We start from the raw sequence: 19,070 nt of genomic DNA on the forward strand, positions 1-19,070 counted from the left end.
ACTGATCACTGTTATGTTGAGATCAAAAGTTCACACCCTTCCTTGACTTTTTTTTTTTTTTTTTTTCAAATTTCATCTCTGGCCTTTCACAGTGCTGCATCGACTTTTAATTCTCACAACAGAATCATGACAGCAATTTTTCAATGCACATCTGGTTCATCCGTGACCAAACATTGGAGCCAGATGTTCGCAAAAATGAGAAAGAAAAAAAAAAAAAAAAGCTGATTTAAACAAATTTGAATTATACCAATTATTGCAATGACTGGTGCACCTTTATTTTCAGTACATTTGTGGACATTGAAACCAGATTTTAGATTTTAAACCCTTTCTGCAGGTGAAAACTTGCCAGACTCCAGTTTTACCTGTTACTCTAAGGCTAAAATATGGATGCTTCCACCTGGAGACACACCAGGAAATAGGAATTAGGCGGTGGCAATCCTAATGCTCACATCTGGAGACACACACACGCACACACACACGATGATTGGAGCAGAATGGCGAGGGGAGTACTAAGGCCATGATTAAAGGGGAGAAAAGACAGAAAGAACAGCATTTATTTAATTCCATATATGTCTTGGTATGTAGATGTCCTTTACTCTATTGGGTTTCAATCATATAAAAAGTGTTTGCTATCTGAGGGGTCAATTATAGACCCAAAACAGCCTTTCAGTGCTAGTAATACAGACAGTACACCGACTATAGTCAACATCAGCCGTCTCCGTTGCTCTCTCAGACTGTTGCATTCATAATTGTTCACTTGCGTATATACATTACCCTCCCTCGTCTGTTATTTTGCTCCAGTTGTGTCGGAGCAGTAGATTTGAGCCAGAGTAAAGCTCTATTAACACACACACACACACACACACACACACACACACACACACACACACACGCGCGCTTTTTCACTCACACACTCACGCTCTGTCACTCTCACACACACTCACACTCACACACACTCACGCTCTGTCTCTCTCACACACACACTCACGCGCGCGCGCTCTCTCTCTCTCTCTCTCTCACACACACGCGCACACACACACACTCTCTCTCTCTCACACACACACTCTCTCTCTCTCACACACACACACGCGCACACACACACACACACGCTCACGCTCACACACGCTCACGCTCACACACGCTCACACTCAAACGACAAGATCTGCCAGCTGGTCTGAGGCAGACAGCAAGGAGAGCTTAATTTTTATTAGGTTAAAAAAAAAAAAAAAAAGATAAAGCGCTTTCTTTCTTTCACAAGGAGGGGTGAACCAGGTAGGTGTCAGTGGTGGGGGTCATATAGGTGAACGTGGGAATTTTGGGTGCCTAGCTGAGAAGCTGGCGGATCTCCTTGTGCATGTGACACAAGAAGTCCACGTATGACGCTCCCCCGCTGGCGCTCTTGTCCTCGACCAAGAAGTGCCTGAATATCAGCTCAGCTCTGTCTTCCTGCTTCACCACCATCAGCTGCAAGCAAGAGGAGAGAGGAGTGTGAGAAAGAGAGAGCGTGCAGGAGGAGGGCTGGGTTTCAAACCTTTGACCAAAATATGGCCGTAGAAAAGAGTATCAAAAACTGTCAAGTAAGGCTGCAACTAATGATTATTTTCCACCTTGATTCATCTTTAATTGATTCTTTTCTCAATAAACTGACCAATACATTTGTCTATGAAACATCTGAGCATTATAAAAAAAAAGTGTCCATCACAATTTCCCAAAGCTCAAGGGGTCGTCTACAAATTCCTTATTTTGTTGGACTAAATATAATAAATTAATAAATTATTAGATTGAAATAAATTATATATCAAAGAGAAAAGTACCAAATCCTCATATTTGGAAAGCGGAAATCAAAGAAAGTTTGACATTTTAGCTCCATGATTGACAATTTGCTGGACAATTGATGATAAATGGATTATCAAAATATTTGCCGACTAATTTTCGGTTAATTGTTTCAACGCTACTGTCAAATATCAAGTTGGCTTTGAACACTCAGTGAAGTACTCTAGTGAACTTATTTTTTTTTAAATCAATTATTTCAATATTTATACTTTGTTAAAAATTTAGAATCCTTAACAAAGCATAAATAAAACGTCCTTTTCATCTGCTTTGTATTGACACTGATGAATTGAGAAATTTGTTAAGTAGGAAAAATGGATTTGTTGAAAAACGAAGTAAGCACGCATCAAAAAAAGCATTGTCTATGTATTGATACAGACACTCGGTTACCATACAGGCACCAATATCAGAAAGCGTGTTAAAAGGTACCCAGCCCAAGACAGGACAGAGAAATAACAGAAGGGGGAGACAAAGTGTTTGGACTTAAAAAAAATCAGAGAGGTAATCAGGAAAAGAGAAGGCTTGCCTTCATGTATCGTGATCGTTGTGCTCTGAAGGAGTCGATGATCTCTCGAAGTCTCTGAGAGAAAGGGTTATCCAGCACTGGCACACTCGTCTGAAAGACACAGCAGAGACATTCAGAAATGAATGAACAACACAGGGCTGGGTCTTGAGAATGAACCAATATCCCAATAATATAAATATTCTTCCAATATTGATATACTCTGCATCACAATGTATATAAAAAACACAATAATAAAAATGTTCGTTTACTGCTATGCAATGTGTTACAATGCATTACAGCACAAAAATTCCAGGTTGATGGAAAATTAATAATAACTAATTTCATTAGCTTTTACCACGGGTGAAGGCAAGATAGCGCCGTGTATATCAGAGATCACCAGCTCGGGATCAGTCAACGGAGGTCAACAAACAACACGGAAGCAAATCCGTTTCCTCTCACCATGCCCGGGTCGATCTGGCTGAAGCTCGGTGTGCCGAAGATGTTGAGCAGCAGCTCCTGCTGAGCGCTGGCTCCCACCCAGAGGAAGAGGTGGAGCCCTGTCTCCAGGAGGTAAACTCCACCTTTTGACAGCCTCTCCTCTGAGTCCCTCACTGCCACCGGCAACGAGCCGCTTTCCAACTTCACCTGGAAAGTTGAAAGGCAGGAACAATATCAGATGAATGTGTTACCCTTATCATCTACTAATCAAACATTACATGTAGCCAAAACTGTAACATTTTCGTCCCCTGCAAACACGAATATTTGCACATATGAACAAAGACCTGTGTTAATAGTCAGACAAACCCAGTGTGGTTGGTTGTAAGCAGAAGCCAAAATTTCCAGATAGAAAAATGTGACAACAGTTCTTGTAGAGAGTAATAAAATAGGTTTACGAAATTTCAGCTGCAGTTTCATAAATAAATCAATAAATCAATAAATAATCACTAGAATGGTCTTTTTAAAACAGTATTATTAATAATACACAGGCTATTATCATACTGACTAAGTGAGCAACAAAACACCAAACCACATATCAAGTATGAGCCTTCCAGAAATACTTTTGCCCAAATACAATGTGATTTCATGGAGTGCTGCCCTTTCCCTCACACAGCATTTTGAGCCCTTCAATTATCCTGTACTCACATTTTCACTGAGATGATATTAAGTGTGTCAGGATTCACTGCTATGGGAGGACACTGAGATTAGGCCATATAATACAGAAAGGCTGAACCACAAGCTGGCTCCTCATTACACCCCTAAAATTTGAGGTTTTAAAAGGTCTTCTCTTTCAGAGGGAGGAACTTTGTGTTGCTGCGTGTGTTGGTGTGTGTGTGTGTGTGTGTGGATTAGCTCACCAGTGGCAGCAGGCGGGGGTAGAAGAAGACGTGGGTCTCTGCGACGTCCATGCAGCTGATCAGCTGCCTAAGGTAGGCCCGGTCGTCCAGCGAGACGTCAGCTCCCGGCAGCAGGACGTCACTCTTCAGCACACAGTTCAGGTAGACTGGTAACAGCTTCATGCACTCTGGGAGGATCAGCTGGAAAACACGCATACAGATGTCACAAACCCAAGGTGACATCTTCAAATGCCTAAACAGACACTAGATGATGACATGTAGATGTAGTTTTCTTGTCTGACAAGTGACCCTGCTATTAGGAGACTGTAAATATGAGATAATTTCAGGATCCATTTTTAAGAGCATATATAAATGAGCTTCAAGATCATTCCTGATCTTGGGAACTGTAAACAAAACCATTTAAACTCAAGGTCCACTTGCTAACTTCTTCAGAACTTTCAAATGCATTTTACAGTCTTCGTCATTCATTCCTTCATCATTTACGGGGGGAGAGCGATATATATGATCACTTTAGGGCTGAAACTAATTACTATTTCATTATTGATCTACTGATTATTTTTTCAATTGATCGATGAATTGTTTCGGCTATAAAATGACAGTAAATCATGGACTGCCTGTTAAAATTTCCCAACAGACCAAGGTCTTCAAATGTCTTGTTTTATTCGACCAACAGCCCAAAGTCCAAAGATATGCAGTTTACCAACGTGTATAACAAAAACAAGCATCAAATCATCATATTTGAGAAGCTAGAAAGAGCAAACATTTGACATTTTTGCTTAAACAGACGACTAAAATTAACCAATCATCTTACTATCAAAATAATTGCCAATGCATTTTCTATCATTTGATTCATCAAGTAATCGTTGCAGCTCTAGATCAATTATCACGTTACTGACATTCCACACACCTGATCCAGCGGCATTTGCTGTGGACCTTGTGGACCTTATTCTATTTTCTAATAAAACTAAATTCAAGTCCTAGAGGTCTCTGACATTTTGCGTGACGTGAAATGGAGTCTGAACCAAAACTTGAGAAAATGTGGATTTAGGCAACGCAAAACCAAAATGGAGGGTGGTGGATGTCGTGCGTGCTGGGTGTATATGTGCTGATGTTTTCAGTACCTGACCAGCTGATGAGGGGCTTGCACAGTTCTTCCGGTAGCAGGCCAGAATCTGAGCACACTGGTTGACCAGGGTGTCTCTCACTGCCTTAGTGGGGTTATTCAGGACGCCACGGAAAGCTGCCACACACCCACACACACACACGAGGATTTAATTGTATAAAATAAATGGCTTATTGTAAGTAAGGTGTATTACACTGATCTCTTAAAAACTGGAGCAGCAGCAAACTAAATTATAGAGACGATTACAATTGGATTTTGACACTCAAAAAATGTGCAGTCTACCATCTTCCACCCTCCTTTATCCTGTGGATCGTGAATGAACGACACCCTGCTTCAAATTTACAAGGCTGCATACATTCATACCATCAACCTATCAAAAACAGCCGCAGCTTTGTACTGTTGGCTAATTTCTGTTGGCCGGTTGCTTGATAGTATTTTTAAAAAATGGTTCTCATTTATTTCTCCACACACACCTTTTTCAGACTTTCAGACTATTATTCTGAAGGTGTACATTTGTACGGTACGTTCTCCTTCAGCCCCCACGACCCCGGCACTGACTAACAATGAGGAAGATGCTCTGCTGTGTGAGCTGTCCTCACCATATTTGGAGAAGAAGTTGATGATTGTGTCGGTCTCACAGTTGCGGTAGAGGTCAGCCAGCTGAGAGCAGCAGTTGACGGCCATGTTGTGGATGCGGAGACGCCTTTGTCCGCTGCAGCTGGTGTATAGCACAGCACACTACAGGGAAACAAATGACGCAGATATTTTCTTACAGATGCACTAGCTCTGGTAGTGTTCATGTGTTGTTTCTACTTTTTTACAAAATCTAGCTGTCCTCCACATCCTGCTAGTTACCATTTTAGCTGTCTACTATGAACTCAGTTTGATCACCGGTGTTTGGAAGTACTCGAAGCTAAGACTATCCTAAAATATTTGATTTAAAAACTCGAAATATAATGTGTTCCCTTCTTAAAAAGGATTCTTCTGAAAGGATTTTGTTACAAAGACAACATGTCCACACCTGCATTAGCGCCCCTGTCTCCTCGCTGAGCTTGTCATCATGTTTGAACTCGACAGTGATGGCCTTGTCACAGTCCAGGCCTGCCAGCTCCACATCTGTGGTGTTACTCATGAAGAAAGAGCCGAAGAAGTCGGTCGCTCGGATACCTGAGGGGAAGATGATGACAAAGGCAGGAGAGGCGATTGTCACATTTCTGTCAATCTATTTTTTTTTTTCTTTCTGTTCAATTGGGGGGGTGGGATGGAAGGTGTCTCACCTGTGCTGGTTCGCACCCTCATGACGGCATCAAACCCTACCGGTTTCTGAACGTCTCGTCTGAGGTCATTCAGGAACCGCTCCTGATCTGACTGAGCCTGGGATAAATAAAACAAACAAAAATCTGCATTTTTGCTGGTTACGGTACATAATAAAACCCAGTAAATTGTGAACAATGGGCAGATGGTCAAATGAACTCATGCGCGAGAAAACCTGGAGACTGTGGGACTGAAGGAGGAAGAGGGTGATTTCCTCTCACCTGGAAGTAGGTGTATTTATAGATTGAACCTCCAGTGGAGACAGGAACCACACCTAATGTGGCAACATCCACATACTGGTTGGGAAAGAGGAAGAGATCTACGCAACAGCCCTGGGCTACACACTCCTTGGCAAGGGTGTTGTAGAAACCCACCTGGGGCTGAAACAGAGACTGAGAATGACAGGATAGGAAGCAGAGTCAGTTTGGAGTCTCTCTTTTGCCCTGGATAACTACATACAACACGTTATCACTTCATAACAATACATTTGAGTATACAAGGAAGGACAACTTGCTACACTTGTGTTTACCTTCTCCTTATCTGTCCCCATCAGCTTCTTGTCTTCTCTGTTCTTTAATTTTCCAGGGGCCTCTGCGATTGGCAGAGAGGTGTGAAACACAAACAGCTTCCCGGCACAGTCTGCAGCCTGAGAAAATGACACACAGCGACGTACAAATCATTAGTCATGTCAGGTGCTCTGTAGAGGCCTCGTATCATGTTTCCAGATGTATTAAGATCCATTTGAGTCATTCCTGCAGTTTTTAGGGCGCTGTAACTGCCAACTTCTCGCCTCAGGCATATTTACAAGAAAAATGTCACACAATATTAGCCCTGTTTAATTCAAATTGTTCCAGGGGCTATAAATGCCAGGAGCTAAAATTCAGCAAGAGACGTAGTTTCAGAGTTTCTGAAAATGGTTCCTGGAAAATGCTAAGGAAAAAGGTCTTTGCAAAAACTTCAACCAACAAGGTTTTTCTTGTTTTTCTTTACTTTTTGTTCTTAATTTTCAAACTTTAAATAAATTTATCAGCCCTTTCCAAACTTCCCGCAGTGGTTACCTTCAGTGCCTCCAGCCCTGCTTGGATCACGGGTCCGAAGACCGTCTCTGTCTCCCTGGTGTCTGCAAACATCTCTGGGATCTGGTCCAGTAAACTTGAAAACACAAACGGTGTGTCATTAAATCGGATCAATTAGTCTGTGCATAGACACCTCATGGATCTGTTAATGTGAGAGTATCTGCTTTACGTCTGCCCACCTCTCGATAACTAGCCGGCTCTCGTTTACGCTGACCAGGAAACCATCGAGCAGGGGTACAAACATGTCCGATACGTCTGATACCACCAACATCTGGGGCTGGGCCAGGCTTGACTTGACATTGTAGAAGTGCAAAACCTTGTTGTAGGTTACAAAACCCACCCGCACCACAGAGTCCATTTCTGGGTTCTCCCTGGATGCAGAAACAGAGCAGGAAATGGGAAAAAGGTCAAGACTGCATTTCTTTACATGAGCTAGAAGTGACTGTATAAACTAACAGTGCGCAGTGTGTTAAGTATATCCTCACTTTTAAGAGAAAATGTTTCTCCTTCTTTACATCCCTTCTTCCTTATTTTTCCATTTCCAATTCTCTTTGCTTCATTCCTTCCTCTTTTCTCTTCACTTTATTCTTCTTCTTCCTTCATTCCCACTTCCCTTCCTTGCTGCAAGCTTAATTTCTTCCTATTCCATCTTTAATTTCATCTGCCTTTTCTTCCTTGGTTCCATTTATTTCTTTTTTTTCTCCTCTCTTCTTCCTTCACTCTTTCCCTTGCTTCTTACCAATCAATTACTCCAGCTTGTGTGTTTATGTGTTTGAGTACCTGGGCAGGTAGTCTAGAAGGGTCTTGAGTTCCTGGCAGACAATGCTGACCATCCCGCTCTTGACAGCGTTGTAGGACACATCGATAAGGAAGATGAAGGCTGGAGGCTGAGGAAGCTTGTTGTTCTGTTAAAGACGGAACAATACTATGTATGAGGACATGTGGAAATATCAGCAACATATTAAACACACAGACAGGCTCTGGAACTTCATAGTCTGCTCAGTTTTAATACGGTGTCTGAGCAACAGCTTTTAATCAATAAAAAGCATAGAGGCAACATTTGTATTTTGTATGATTTCATAGATTAGGTCTTTCTTTCTGAAAGCATTCCAATTAAACGTACATTTTTCTCTCTAACGAATATATTGTAATGAACAATTCTATCCCAGCATAAAATCAGTCACTGTGTTTGTGTTACACCTGCAGTTTTTGATAAGCCGAGGAAAAACCTGAATCCAGAATGACATCTTTTATTTTTGTGAAAACCATTGAGAACAAGGTTGAACAATATAAATGACCACTCTCCACCATAATTGGGACAGTATTAGGATCAAGATTAAGGAAGGTTAGGTAATGCAAAGATAAAAAGAAATATATTACAAGGCTTAAAAATTCACATACTTTTAACTATTCTAATAGCTAATTTGACAGAATCTTAAATATTAGTTGGAGTTCAGCCTTGGACTTGTTCTTATTTAAGTTTTGTGAGCACCCTGTCCCATCAATAGGAAATCAATCCAGCTCCCACCAGGATGACAGACTGTTTTGTTAGCTGCCCTGCACAGTATCATTTCCAAACTGATGCCCATTAACTAAAATGTACACCAAGTTAATTTCAGTGACACTCAATTTAGACAGTAGCCTACAGGCTTTGCTTTTATTATCATATTAGATAACAACTGACTACACTGCGAATTAATACAGCCCACTCTATGCTGATATTTCCTGAGTTGTTCTTGTTATTGTTGATGGCTTTGTTCATTATTGTATCATTTGGACCTGTCATAAAATTCATGAAATAAGCTTCTATTCCAGAGAACTACTTTTGCATATCCCAGAGGGAATTCAGGGGTAAACGATCCGCTGTGGATACTATCATTTGGTACCAGGTCCTACCTTGCAATAGTCGACAGTGGCTAGGAACTCGTAGCTGCCCAGCGAAAGCTCCGGCCTGTCATACCAGTCCACCCTCTTACCAGTGTGGTCCAGATGCTGGAAGTAATGTGGAGGCACTATGGGAAAACAAAGGACGGATAAACAGAGAACATAAATACAGTTCAATTTAGAAAAAGACATGCAACTGTTATTAATTAACTGCACAATTACATGAGCACAGACACAAACTCACCCTCTGTAACACAGCTGCAAAAGCCACACTGGAAGCGGCGACCTCCCTCTATGAACTGCATGTATGGGCACATGTAGGCCTTGCAGCGGTTGCAGCGGATTGGACCGCCCTCGCCATGGTCCACCAGGTATGGAGGGGTCTGCCAACGGGAAAAAAAATAAATAAATAAATAAAAAATCACTATTTAGAAACGAGGGTGACTTCATCTAAAAACCTAATGTGGAAGGAATTACTGAAACAGGAGGTCATGTGTGCCACAACCTTACTAGTTAAATTTACACCCTCTTTCCCCTAAGGTTGTTTTTCCTGCCAAAACAATGTAATGTAAAACTAGACCAGTCCAAACTGATATTGGTTACACGTGTGACAAATGCATGAAACAAGGTCATGCAGCCACTCCCACCTCTATGATTCTGAGAAAGATTATCCCACTGACATTACTGGCATCCCATAACACAATAACTACATATCAGGCATTGCCCTGAAAACTAATCTTTTTTCAAATCAAGCTCAGGGTAAAAACTGTCCAACTGTTTCGAAAATCTCAGCAGGAGATACAGCTGCACTGTGGAACAAAGATGAAGAGGATGAAATGCAGAGCTTGCTGATGGCTCACATTAACATTACAATTCTATTCTAAATATCCACAGATTTAAGTGGCAAGTGAAAGACTTAGGTAGCCAGCAGCCTCAATCACAATGAGTGCTATGTATTTTGCATGTTGCTTGACTTCAAATAATGTAACTTCCTTCTTCTGCTTTCTGACAGCTTTCAAATTAAAAGGTTCTTATCTCACCATACAATAACAGCAACATATCAGAAAAAAAGTCCCACCTAAAATGGACTCACAACATTTACAATGCTGGAGACGGGAGAGAGTGGGAGGAAGAGAGGGCATCACTCACCTCATCTGGTGGCAGCGTGGCGAGGGGCTTGATGACAGCGGCCAGTGGCACTTGAGACTGCTTGGCCATATCGGCTGTGCAAGGCATATTGTACGCCGTGCAGCGAATAAACCTGGGACTGGCATTCCCTAAACATAGACAATTTTTCCATCAATATCACAATCACTACACAGCAAGATCGTCACTTTTTCTGATTTGTGTTTTACTAGTAACTAGTTGGGGAAAGAAAGGTACCTTAAGGATAGTTCTGAGAGATTTTGACCAAAATGTCACAAGTTTGATTCTCTGAAACCCCTTTGAAAGATGTAGGTAAGGAAAGCGAATGAATAACGCTCCCTCAACAAATGGGAAGCTGCCAGATTTGTATGTTTTAAAAGAAAGTAGAACCTACCTTGGTCTTTGACCTGAAAGTTGGTGGTGACCAGCGGTGGGGCCTGACCTCTGACCCCTGTGGTGAATGGCTCGGTGCTCTTAGCCTTATCATCCTCTATTACTTGGATCTAAAAAAGAAGGGGGGCCCAAAATATTCTGAATCCATAAATGTTTACACTATAAATACGCACATCTAAGTGCACATGACACACTGTCCCTGGTTCTCATAAAGTCTAAAAGAGGAACATTTAACACCCATGCAGGAGAAGATTTTCATACAACCCCTAAACACACTCACGCACACACACACACGCACACACACCACACCCACACCACACACACACCCACACCCACACCCACACACACACACCTGCAGCTACTAAACACACAATTAAAATCTGTCAACATCTGTGGACAAAAATTTCAAAGTCAAGCCATGACTAAGGTGACATACGGTACAGGTTCATGCTGAAGCTGTTTTTGTAGATTCAAACATATGATAAGAACAAATTTAAATGACATCCCCTAGAAAAAGGGCAGCATTTATCAAGGATCAAGGCATGCCACTGATCCAAGGAACTGTGGGTAATTCAAAACGTTGCAGGCCAGCATGCACGGCATGGAAAAGGATTAAGAGGGGGTGGCTGTCTGAGCTTCATTACAGCATTAGTATATATTTCCAGTCTTACTGGACACAGAAATTAGCAGGGATGACTGAAACATTAACATAACATTATCATAAGTCTACACTGTTCTTATTCCATCAAGAGCCCATCTCTCACATTGTGAATATCACTGACTTTGAGGAGTTAGGAGGAAAGAATAGGAGGTGGTAGCTGCAGGTTAACGCAAGTGAGCAGACACGACAGGATGAAGCAGAGGAAAAGGCAGGCACACAGGAAACTTACTGGGCTGGGGATAGCATCTGGATCTATTCTATGTCTTGATTTCTGCACAGCCGGCATGTCAGACGCTTGCTTTACAATCAAAAGTTTGTCCAGCATATTGTGCAAAACAGGACAAAATAAATAAATACAAAGAGTGAAAAGATAATAAGGAGTGTGAGAAGAGAAAGCTCAGCAATACTGTGCTGAGCAGCAAGCAGCATTGTTGTTATTCAGTCAGAAACTGGTCAGTAGTATTGATCATAGTTTAGTGGTATTGTAGACAGTCAAGTGCAAGTAGACACATGGTAATATATCAGTAGCCTGTTTGACACACATGCTAAGCAGCTCTATAGTAAAAGAAGGCTACAGAGGGTCACAAACAAAGTTAAAATATTACTGTTAGACTTCTGTGGTGCTACAGCTGGGCAGTATTAAGATAATTAAAGGGCAAAATCAATATATACTGTGATAGCCAGAGGTGAATGTGATGTCCCAGGTTGAATTAAAAACAAAAAATTTTTAAATTTATTAGATTTAAAAAAAAAAAAAAACTTTTCTTGATTTGACAAAATAAAAATCTTTAGATTAGATTAAAACTCTCTTTTTCAAGAGAGATCTGGCCTAGAAGGCAGCATTGACAAGTTTAACAGGAAATTAATTACTGCATATCAAAATCCTTTATATTGAATTATGAATGTTATATGATAATGGTATTCACATAAATATATAAAATACATTTTTTGACATTTTTTCATGACACTACAATTTAATAATCATTGGAAATCCAGTAAATAGCAGTATTATGTAATTACTGCCCCGGCCTAAGTGATGCATGCAAAATCATATAAAGTAAGTGGCCACTTTATTAGGTACACCTGTACAGTCTAAGTTGAAATGTCCACAGCAAGTGCCTGCGCTGTGTTCAGGCTCCGTTGGGGCTGCCTGAGACAATCCACTGGCATTCCGTCTGCCGTGTGTGTCCCCACCGGGTCTGTGAGCTGTGTATCTTATGCACGTCTCTTGATGAAGTTTATAGTGTTCAGTTTTTGTTGACATTGTCTGAAATGTGTAAATTAAATAATATGTTTATAACTGAGGTCATAATTAGCGGTGGTATTGTACTGGACTACATTATACTAAGAGGTGTTTCTAATTTTCTTTTCTCTATTTAGATAAAAGAGAGGGGGGGTATTACAAACACCTCTCAATTTAATACACTGCAGCAAAACATCACCACTATGACCTCAGTGCTAATTTCAGTTAATATCTCTACGACAGTGACAAAAAACTGAACATTAAAGGCATCGTAAAACTAGACTTTATGGCAGGATAGTTGTATTGGACTACATTAGACTATACAGGTATACCTAATAAAGTTTTCACTGAGTGTATTTGCCATGCTACAAAGTCATCTTTCCTCACAACAACTCAAAAAAAATGGTGTGAGGAACAGAAACGGTCAGAGATTAACAGGGTGTTGTGTTGTAAACTAGGAAATCTGGACTAACAGTAAATGTTTTTGTGTCTGCTCACCGGGCTAGGAATGGCATCTGGGTCAAGTCTTTTCTGTGCAGGTGGAGCAGGAGTTGGTGCTGGTGCAGGGGCTCCATAGTTTGGTTGCCCGGGATAAGGGCCTGCATAGCCAGGCTGAGGGCCTCTCACCTGCCCAAATGCACCTGAAGACAAAAAGGAAACAGCTGAGCAATGGAAAAAACCTGCGAGAAATCCATTTAGCTTATACTGAGAAGCGGTGTTCTCACCGTTCTGCTGAGGAGGGTATCCTCCCTGCATGCCAGGCTGAGATTGAGATGGCTGCAGGGGCCCAGAAGGGCCCGATGGGCTCTGTGGTCCTGGTGGCATGTGGTTGCTCTGGGCCAAGGAAGTGGGAGGCATCTGAACTCTGGGAGGAGGGGGACCTGAGTGATAAGAGGATGGCTGGGATGGAGGGGGCTGCTGTTGGAGTGGCATGGGGCCTGGGTATTGGCTAGAGGAAGTTGAGGTGGGAGGAGGACCAGGAGGAGGAAAAGTTCCAGGCTGAGAGGAAGGAGGGGGTGCTCTAGGTGGGAAGGGGCCCTGGGCAGGGGGAGGCGGACCGGAGATGAAGGCAGGCTGGCTGACAGGTGGAGCTGCTGAGGAGAAGGGGGGCTGGCCTGGGGGGAAGGACTGTGGCTGGGACACTGGAAGAGCAGGAGCTTGGCTGGGTGTAGGCACAGGACCTGAGTAGGAAGAGGGAGCAAAGGTTTGCTGAGAGGAATGAGGCGGCAGTGCAGAGGAGGTGAACTGCTGTTGAGAGGTAGGGGGAAGAGAAGAGTTGAATGGCTGCTGAGAAGGAGGTGGTGGGCCTCCATAGTATTGCTGGGAAGTTGCAGGACCACTGGGAGGTGGTGGCTGGGTGGGAGCAGAAGACACCGGGGGAGGAGCTTGGGTGTAGGAGGGCGGAGGTGCGGTTGAGTAGGTGTTACTGACAGGAGGCTGGGAGCTGTGAGGTGGAACTGAGGAGAGAGAGCGACAAACTGTGATTGTCTCCCGGTGCCATAAAATCTGTGATAGACTACATGCATTTACAATACACACCTTTACATCTCTTAAGTCCACACCACATGCTTTTCCATATTTACATCGTCATTCCAGTAAACTACATTTCTCTCAAGTATAAATCCATCCGAATTTACCATAACCTGGCCCTGCTGGGGTTGGCGGGCCAGGGGTGATCTGCATCCCAGTCATCTGGTTGGTCACCTGCTGTAATGTGGGTGGGGGCCCATAGTGTTGGGGATAGCTGGGGTGCTGCCCTGTCAGGTTAACAGCTCCCTGGTTGTATGGCTGAGACACAACGGGCCTGGAAAAACAAAAATCATTTAGTGACTTTACGTGTACTTAACCAGGTTACAGTTGGCTTTCTCCAGTAAGCTGATTTCTTAAAAGTAATGTAAACAAGTAACCTCGTTTCCGTAATCCGGGTAGGGGATTAGAGAGACCTGGTTTCCCCAGTTAGATTTCACAAGGAGAATGCTGATTTCTTGGCTATGTGTGCTTGTAACTGGGTTTCTGATTGGCTTTTTACATGTACACGTGAAGGATAAAGACTCAACATGGGGAAAGTAGCAGCAGAACGGCTTAATGAAAGGAGAGATCGTAATGCAGCAACAGGTTCTCCATTTCACCCAAAGTCTGACTAAATCTAAAAAATAACACACTGAAGTCAACAACCAGTTTCCACAGCTGGAGTAGCACCAACTCCTGAGGTTTCAGGCAGTCTCAGTGCAGTTATTTGATGTCTTCAATTCTGTCAACTGCTTGAATGAGCTCAACTTATGAGGCAAACGCTCCGGAATTTGAATAACCTGCTCCAAGTGAATGCAGTTCAATTGGGATCGTAAGTTTTTAAACACATACGAAAATGTCATCCTTGTCTGCATCAAAAATACAAGTTGTTTCAATAAAATGAGAGTTGTGGGGGCATTTTGCTAAAAGGAAAAATCAATTATCACGTGATTACCTGGGTGGTGCCTGCGTCATAGTTGGGGGGCCATTCTGCATGTCCCCTTGACTGTTAGTGTACTGATTATATGGTTGAGGCGCTGAGACTGGCGGAAGTCCAGAAGCGGGAGGACCCCTGGTAGGACCTGAAAAATAGGGGCAAAAGATTACACACACATACCTGCAAAAAGCAATTACATGTTACAAACAACCCTGGATCTATTCTGAAATCAGTCTCTATCATGTGATGAGATTAGTGCAGCTAAAGCTAAACATGGCTATAGGCCACTTTGCCAAAAGACATTTTTAGAACTAACTGATTACATTTCCAAATTTTACCACTGAGGTTAATAGCACAGACTACATACTGAAACCAGGTTGGCAAGGATCTGTGCTAAGAGAGTCCCTGTTTTCATGGGACCAATGTTCCTGATCAAAGCTGGAAATGAACAACAGACCTGACAAATTTAGGGATGTTGCTGGTGAGTCAATAAAATCTAGTTGAAATCAGTCAGGTTGACAGCTTGTCTTTGTTTTCACAGTTTTAAAATGACTGTGTTAATTCTTTATTAAATTGGAGCATCTCTCTCACATGATAAAAATATACTTTACATATCCGGTTACAACAAAACCTTGGTAATTAAACGGTAAGGAACTAGTTAGCTGCCATAACTAACAGTCTCTGATATCATGTTGACTCAAAAGATCTTCTAATTCACACTGAGAAAAGGACATGGTGGCGAGCATAATGCCTGTAGCTACAGAGAAGACTTGATGATTGCAGAGCATGTGGAGTGTGAAATGAGCAAGAAAAAGAGAGGAGGCAGTTACCTAAGTCAAGAGGAGAGGAGAGGTCAGAGACTGGGTTGGTTGCCACAGCCTTAGAGGGAAAGCTTGTGAAAGGAGAATAACCTGAAATACAAGAAAAGAGGGAAAAGAAGGCAAATACAGAGAGATGTTGGGAAATGCGTAAAGCAACGTGAAGAAATGAGAGGACAGTTAAGATTTAGATTAGTATGCATGGGCACAGTGCTGTTCTCACACCACAGGATCACTCACATGGTAGGAAGCAAGTAGGATACTCCAAGGTTATGTCCCTGCGAATGCCTGAGGAGCAATATAGCTGACCTGAGGTCAGTCTCTTTCACTCTCTCTCACTCATGCATTCAGAGGCACACTGGCTCAGAAGCTGCATTTTTACCTTGTGGTGGAGCCCCAGGCTGGTAGGCTGAAGCAGGGCCGTTGTAAGGTGCGTAGGGAGCAGGGTATCCCCCATCCAGGGGAGCATAGCCGGGCTGGCTGTAGCCAGGCTGGGGCTGGCCGTATGGAGAGGCCATTGGAGTTTGCTGGTTTACATTCATCCTCAGTTCATCCCTAAATCTGGATAAAATTGTGACACAGTCGTAAAGAGATTTATCGCCAGTTAGGACTAAACTTATTTAGCCTTTTTCCAGGATGTAAACTGAAATTTCACTACTGACACACCTGGTGTATAAAAGCCTGTGAGCTTATGTAGAAATGTTAACAATAATAAAGGCTCTTTTGACAGTTTGGGTTCCCCTGGGCCTGAAGGCCGTCCCTTCAAAATCTGGACAATTAACAGAAACTCATTAACAACAAACAACTGTTCTTAAGAAACCATCTTTACTGCCAGCTCTCTTCTTAAAGAAAAACAAAAGTTGTCCAGTTCAGTTTAATTGTCCTCAAGCTATAGGTTTTCAACTGAAAACAGACGGACAGAATTGAAGGCAGTCCTAAGGAGCCATACTTGACCGAGACTGAGCAAAGTTCGTCATGGACTTGAACTAACAAGCAAGAAAATTAACGCAAAACACTTTGAGCCTGCACGACTATTAGCTCTAAAAGTTTCTTGTCAGTCACAAATGAAATTTTCTTACGACCTTTATATTTCCTGCTTCAGTGACACCTTTATTGCCTTTTAGTGTTTGCCTTGGCCACACCCACAGATTGGGTCTTTGTCCCCAACTATTGAGTTTACACACACACACACACACACACACACACACACACACACACCAACGATAAATGCTTTATATGGAGAGAAAAAAAATTTGCTTATAAAAGACACAGTTAATACAGGTGACTTAACATAAACCTAAACTTAAACCAAACAACAGCAATAAGCTAGACAGACACAACCACAATACTTTCTCACTTTCTTACTAATACTTTCTCAGGTATGAAGGTTGAAATTAAAAGCCTGATACTATGAAGACAGTTTGACATCCTGGACAATGCCAACTGGACTGAGTAAAGTGTTTACAGGTCCTAACAGTCGAGTTTTGACGAGACCCCAACAGGTAGCTCAACTTCACTGCATGGTTACTCCTTACATTTCACATGTCAACTTAATGCTCGCTAACAGGAGTACACGAGTGGGGTCGTATATTCACTTGGCTCGTAGAGACTGGCCAAACCTATATGACAGAGTGATGAGTATCACCTAACAGACAAACACGGGTTAAACGAGCGGGGCCTTTGAATAATTCAGCAGTGCAGGTGCCACAACGAGAAATACAATCGCCGGAGCCGTATAGCTATTTAGTATGTCGGGCCTACGGAGTGACCCACATCTGCTCCCCCGGCTGGGGCTGCACAATTAGTGAACTTGGGTTAGCAGTTTCGAAATCACTGAGGATAGGAGACATTAGAGAGGAAAATTAAACGCCAGCTTCGCAGGGGTAAAGTGTGACAACAAGAAAAGCTGGCAAAGGGGAGCAGTGTGCTAACCGGAACAAACCTCAGTGCCGCATTACAGTTAGCTCGCTGGCTGGCTAACACTAGCAACACAACATGTCAGCCAAAACCTCAAAACACCTCCCAGCCTGGTTGAACAGATGATGCAGCTACCAGTCGCAAGTCTAAGGACAACATCTTTGATTTAGCAAACTTTTGAGTCATGAGGGCTAACTTCACTTGCTAACTCTCGCCGCCGGACAACTTGAATCACGATGACAGCGGCAGCGGTTCAATCAGCTGTGGCCGGATCGCCACAACCGGAGCTAGCAACAGTTAGCCCTCCAGCTAAGCTAACAAACCTCCAAGTATTTCTCGGAGAGTTGCTAGCCGTGCCTTAGCATTAGCTAGCATGAGCTAACGTAGCAAAATCTAAGCTCCCCTATCAAGCCGGGCAGGGATGTCACACATTAACTGGTCTCAAATCGAAACCTACCTCCGAAATGTTGTAAAGGGTAAAGGCTATCCTGTGTTCGGGGGCGAAGTGTGAAACCCGGTGGCCGACAAACTCCGAAGCCGATGTCGTCCCGGGGTGTTTCTCACTAATCCCTTCTCCGTTTCAGAAGCGGACATTCAACGGAACTGCTGCAGCGCTGTGCCACGTCCACATCCGGACACCGCGGGGGGACTTCCTCCGCACTCACCTCCTCTGCCGTACCGGAGCACAGCGCCGGTTACTGAAAGCAGTCCAAGGCACTGACTGTGAGGTACACGATAACATCAGATGTCAATGTTATGTTAAGATTTGAGCGCCAACACGGTCACTCCGTTCAGTATCAGCAGACTTAAATGTACAGGGGTATAGTCAGTTAGACCAAGGTTTTGGAAACGTGTCGGTGTATGCTGAAGAAAGGCTTCAAACATTGTGTAAAAATTAGGTTGCAGCTGACAGTGATGTGTAGATATAGATCCAAATGGAAGAACCGGATTTTCATTCACCATTCCAGCTTTAAGAGTAGCTATTAAAAGAAGAACATCATGCAACGTCCTTACCGTGGGTACAACAGATGAAACTAGACAAGGTCGTTTTGTGTTCAGACTTTAGTCAGCATTCTCATCCCAGACTAGACAGGACATAATGTATGAAATATATGAAACATCATTCAGATTTCAAAACATGAACATACCATGGAGGTTTCATTTCGCAAAGCAGAAGCAAAGGGAATAATAAGGAGCGACATTACTAAACACTGGCAACATACAGTAGCTGGGATATGGCAAGGACAGGGCAACATTTTCATTTTCATCAGTTTAGGCAGAAGTGCCACGAGATCAAGGCTGAGATTGGGACACACAAGATTAAATAAAACATTACATCTAATAGCTAAAACCTCATCT

The 19,070-nt window shown here is 42.7% G+C and overlaps 1 protein-coding gene across 2 annotated transcripts; it reads right to left on the reverse strand.

The window, feature by feature from the left end:
• Positions 1–1,097: 1,097 nt before the first annotated feature.
• sec24c (SEC24 homolog C, COPII coat complex component) lies at positions 1,098–18,418 on the reverse strand. Of its 2 annotated transcripts, XM_040135962.1 has the most exons (24): positions 18,169–18,418; positions 16,177–16,355; positions 15,807–15,887; positions 14,995–15,121; positions 14,168–14,334; positions 13,256–13,987; positions 13,029–13,171; positions 10,628–10,736; positions 10,237–10,364; positions 9,332–9,470; positions 9,100–9,215; positions 7,984–8,108; positions 7,383–7,574; positions 7,186–7,279; positions 6,657–6,773; positions 6,349–6,519; positions 6,091–6,187; positions 5,835–5,980; positions 5,413–5,551; positions 4,812–4,930; positions 3,691–3,870; positions 2,795–2,980; positions 2,357–2,446; positions 1,098–1,464 (listed from the first exon to the last, which is right to left on the reverse strand). In XM_040135962.1, exons 2-24 carry the CDS (start codon positions 16,334–16,336, stop codon positions 1,324–1,326), a joined length of 3,699 nt encoding a protein of 1,232 aa, XP_039991896.1. In that variant the 5' UTR covers positions 16,337–16,355; positions 18,169–18,418; the 3' UTR covers positions 1,098–1,323. The 2 variants fall into 2 exon arrangements, with proteins under 2 accessions (XP_039991896.1, XP_039991897.1); XM_040135963.1 differs by lacking the exon at positions 15,807–15,887 and having other exon boundaries at positions 1,324–1,464.
• Between the last annotated feature and the right edge of the window lie 652 nt (positions 18,419–19,070).

Source organism: Xiphias gladius, chromosome 9 (genome assembly GCF_016859285.1).
Source record: "Xiphias gladius isolate SHS-SW01 ecotype Sanya breed wild chromosome 9, ASM1685928v1, whole genome shotgun sequence".
Classification (NCBI taxonomy): domain Eukaryota; kingdom Metazoa; phylum Chordata; class Actinopteri; order Istiophoriformes; family Xiphiidae; genus Xiphias; species Xiphias gladius.

Bases quoted from the DNA above. Each gene is read 5' to 3' on its own strand.
- sec24c (XM_040135962.1), bottom strand. From the start codon at position 16,336: ATGAATGTAAACCAGCAAACTCCAATGGCCTCTCCATACGGCCAGCCC. The intron at 15,122-15,806 runs GTAACTGCCTCC...CCTATTTTTCAG, and splicing joins CTCCTCTCCTCTTGACTTAG to GTCCTACCAGGGGTCCTCCC. The intron at 13,172-13,255 runs GTGAGAACACCG...TTTTGTCTTCAG, and splicing joins ATACCCTCCTCAGCAGAACG to GTGCATTTGGGCAGGTGAGA.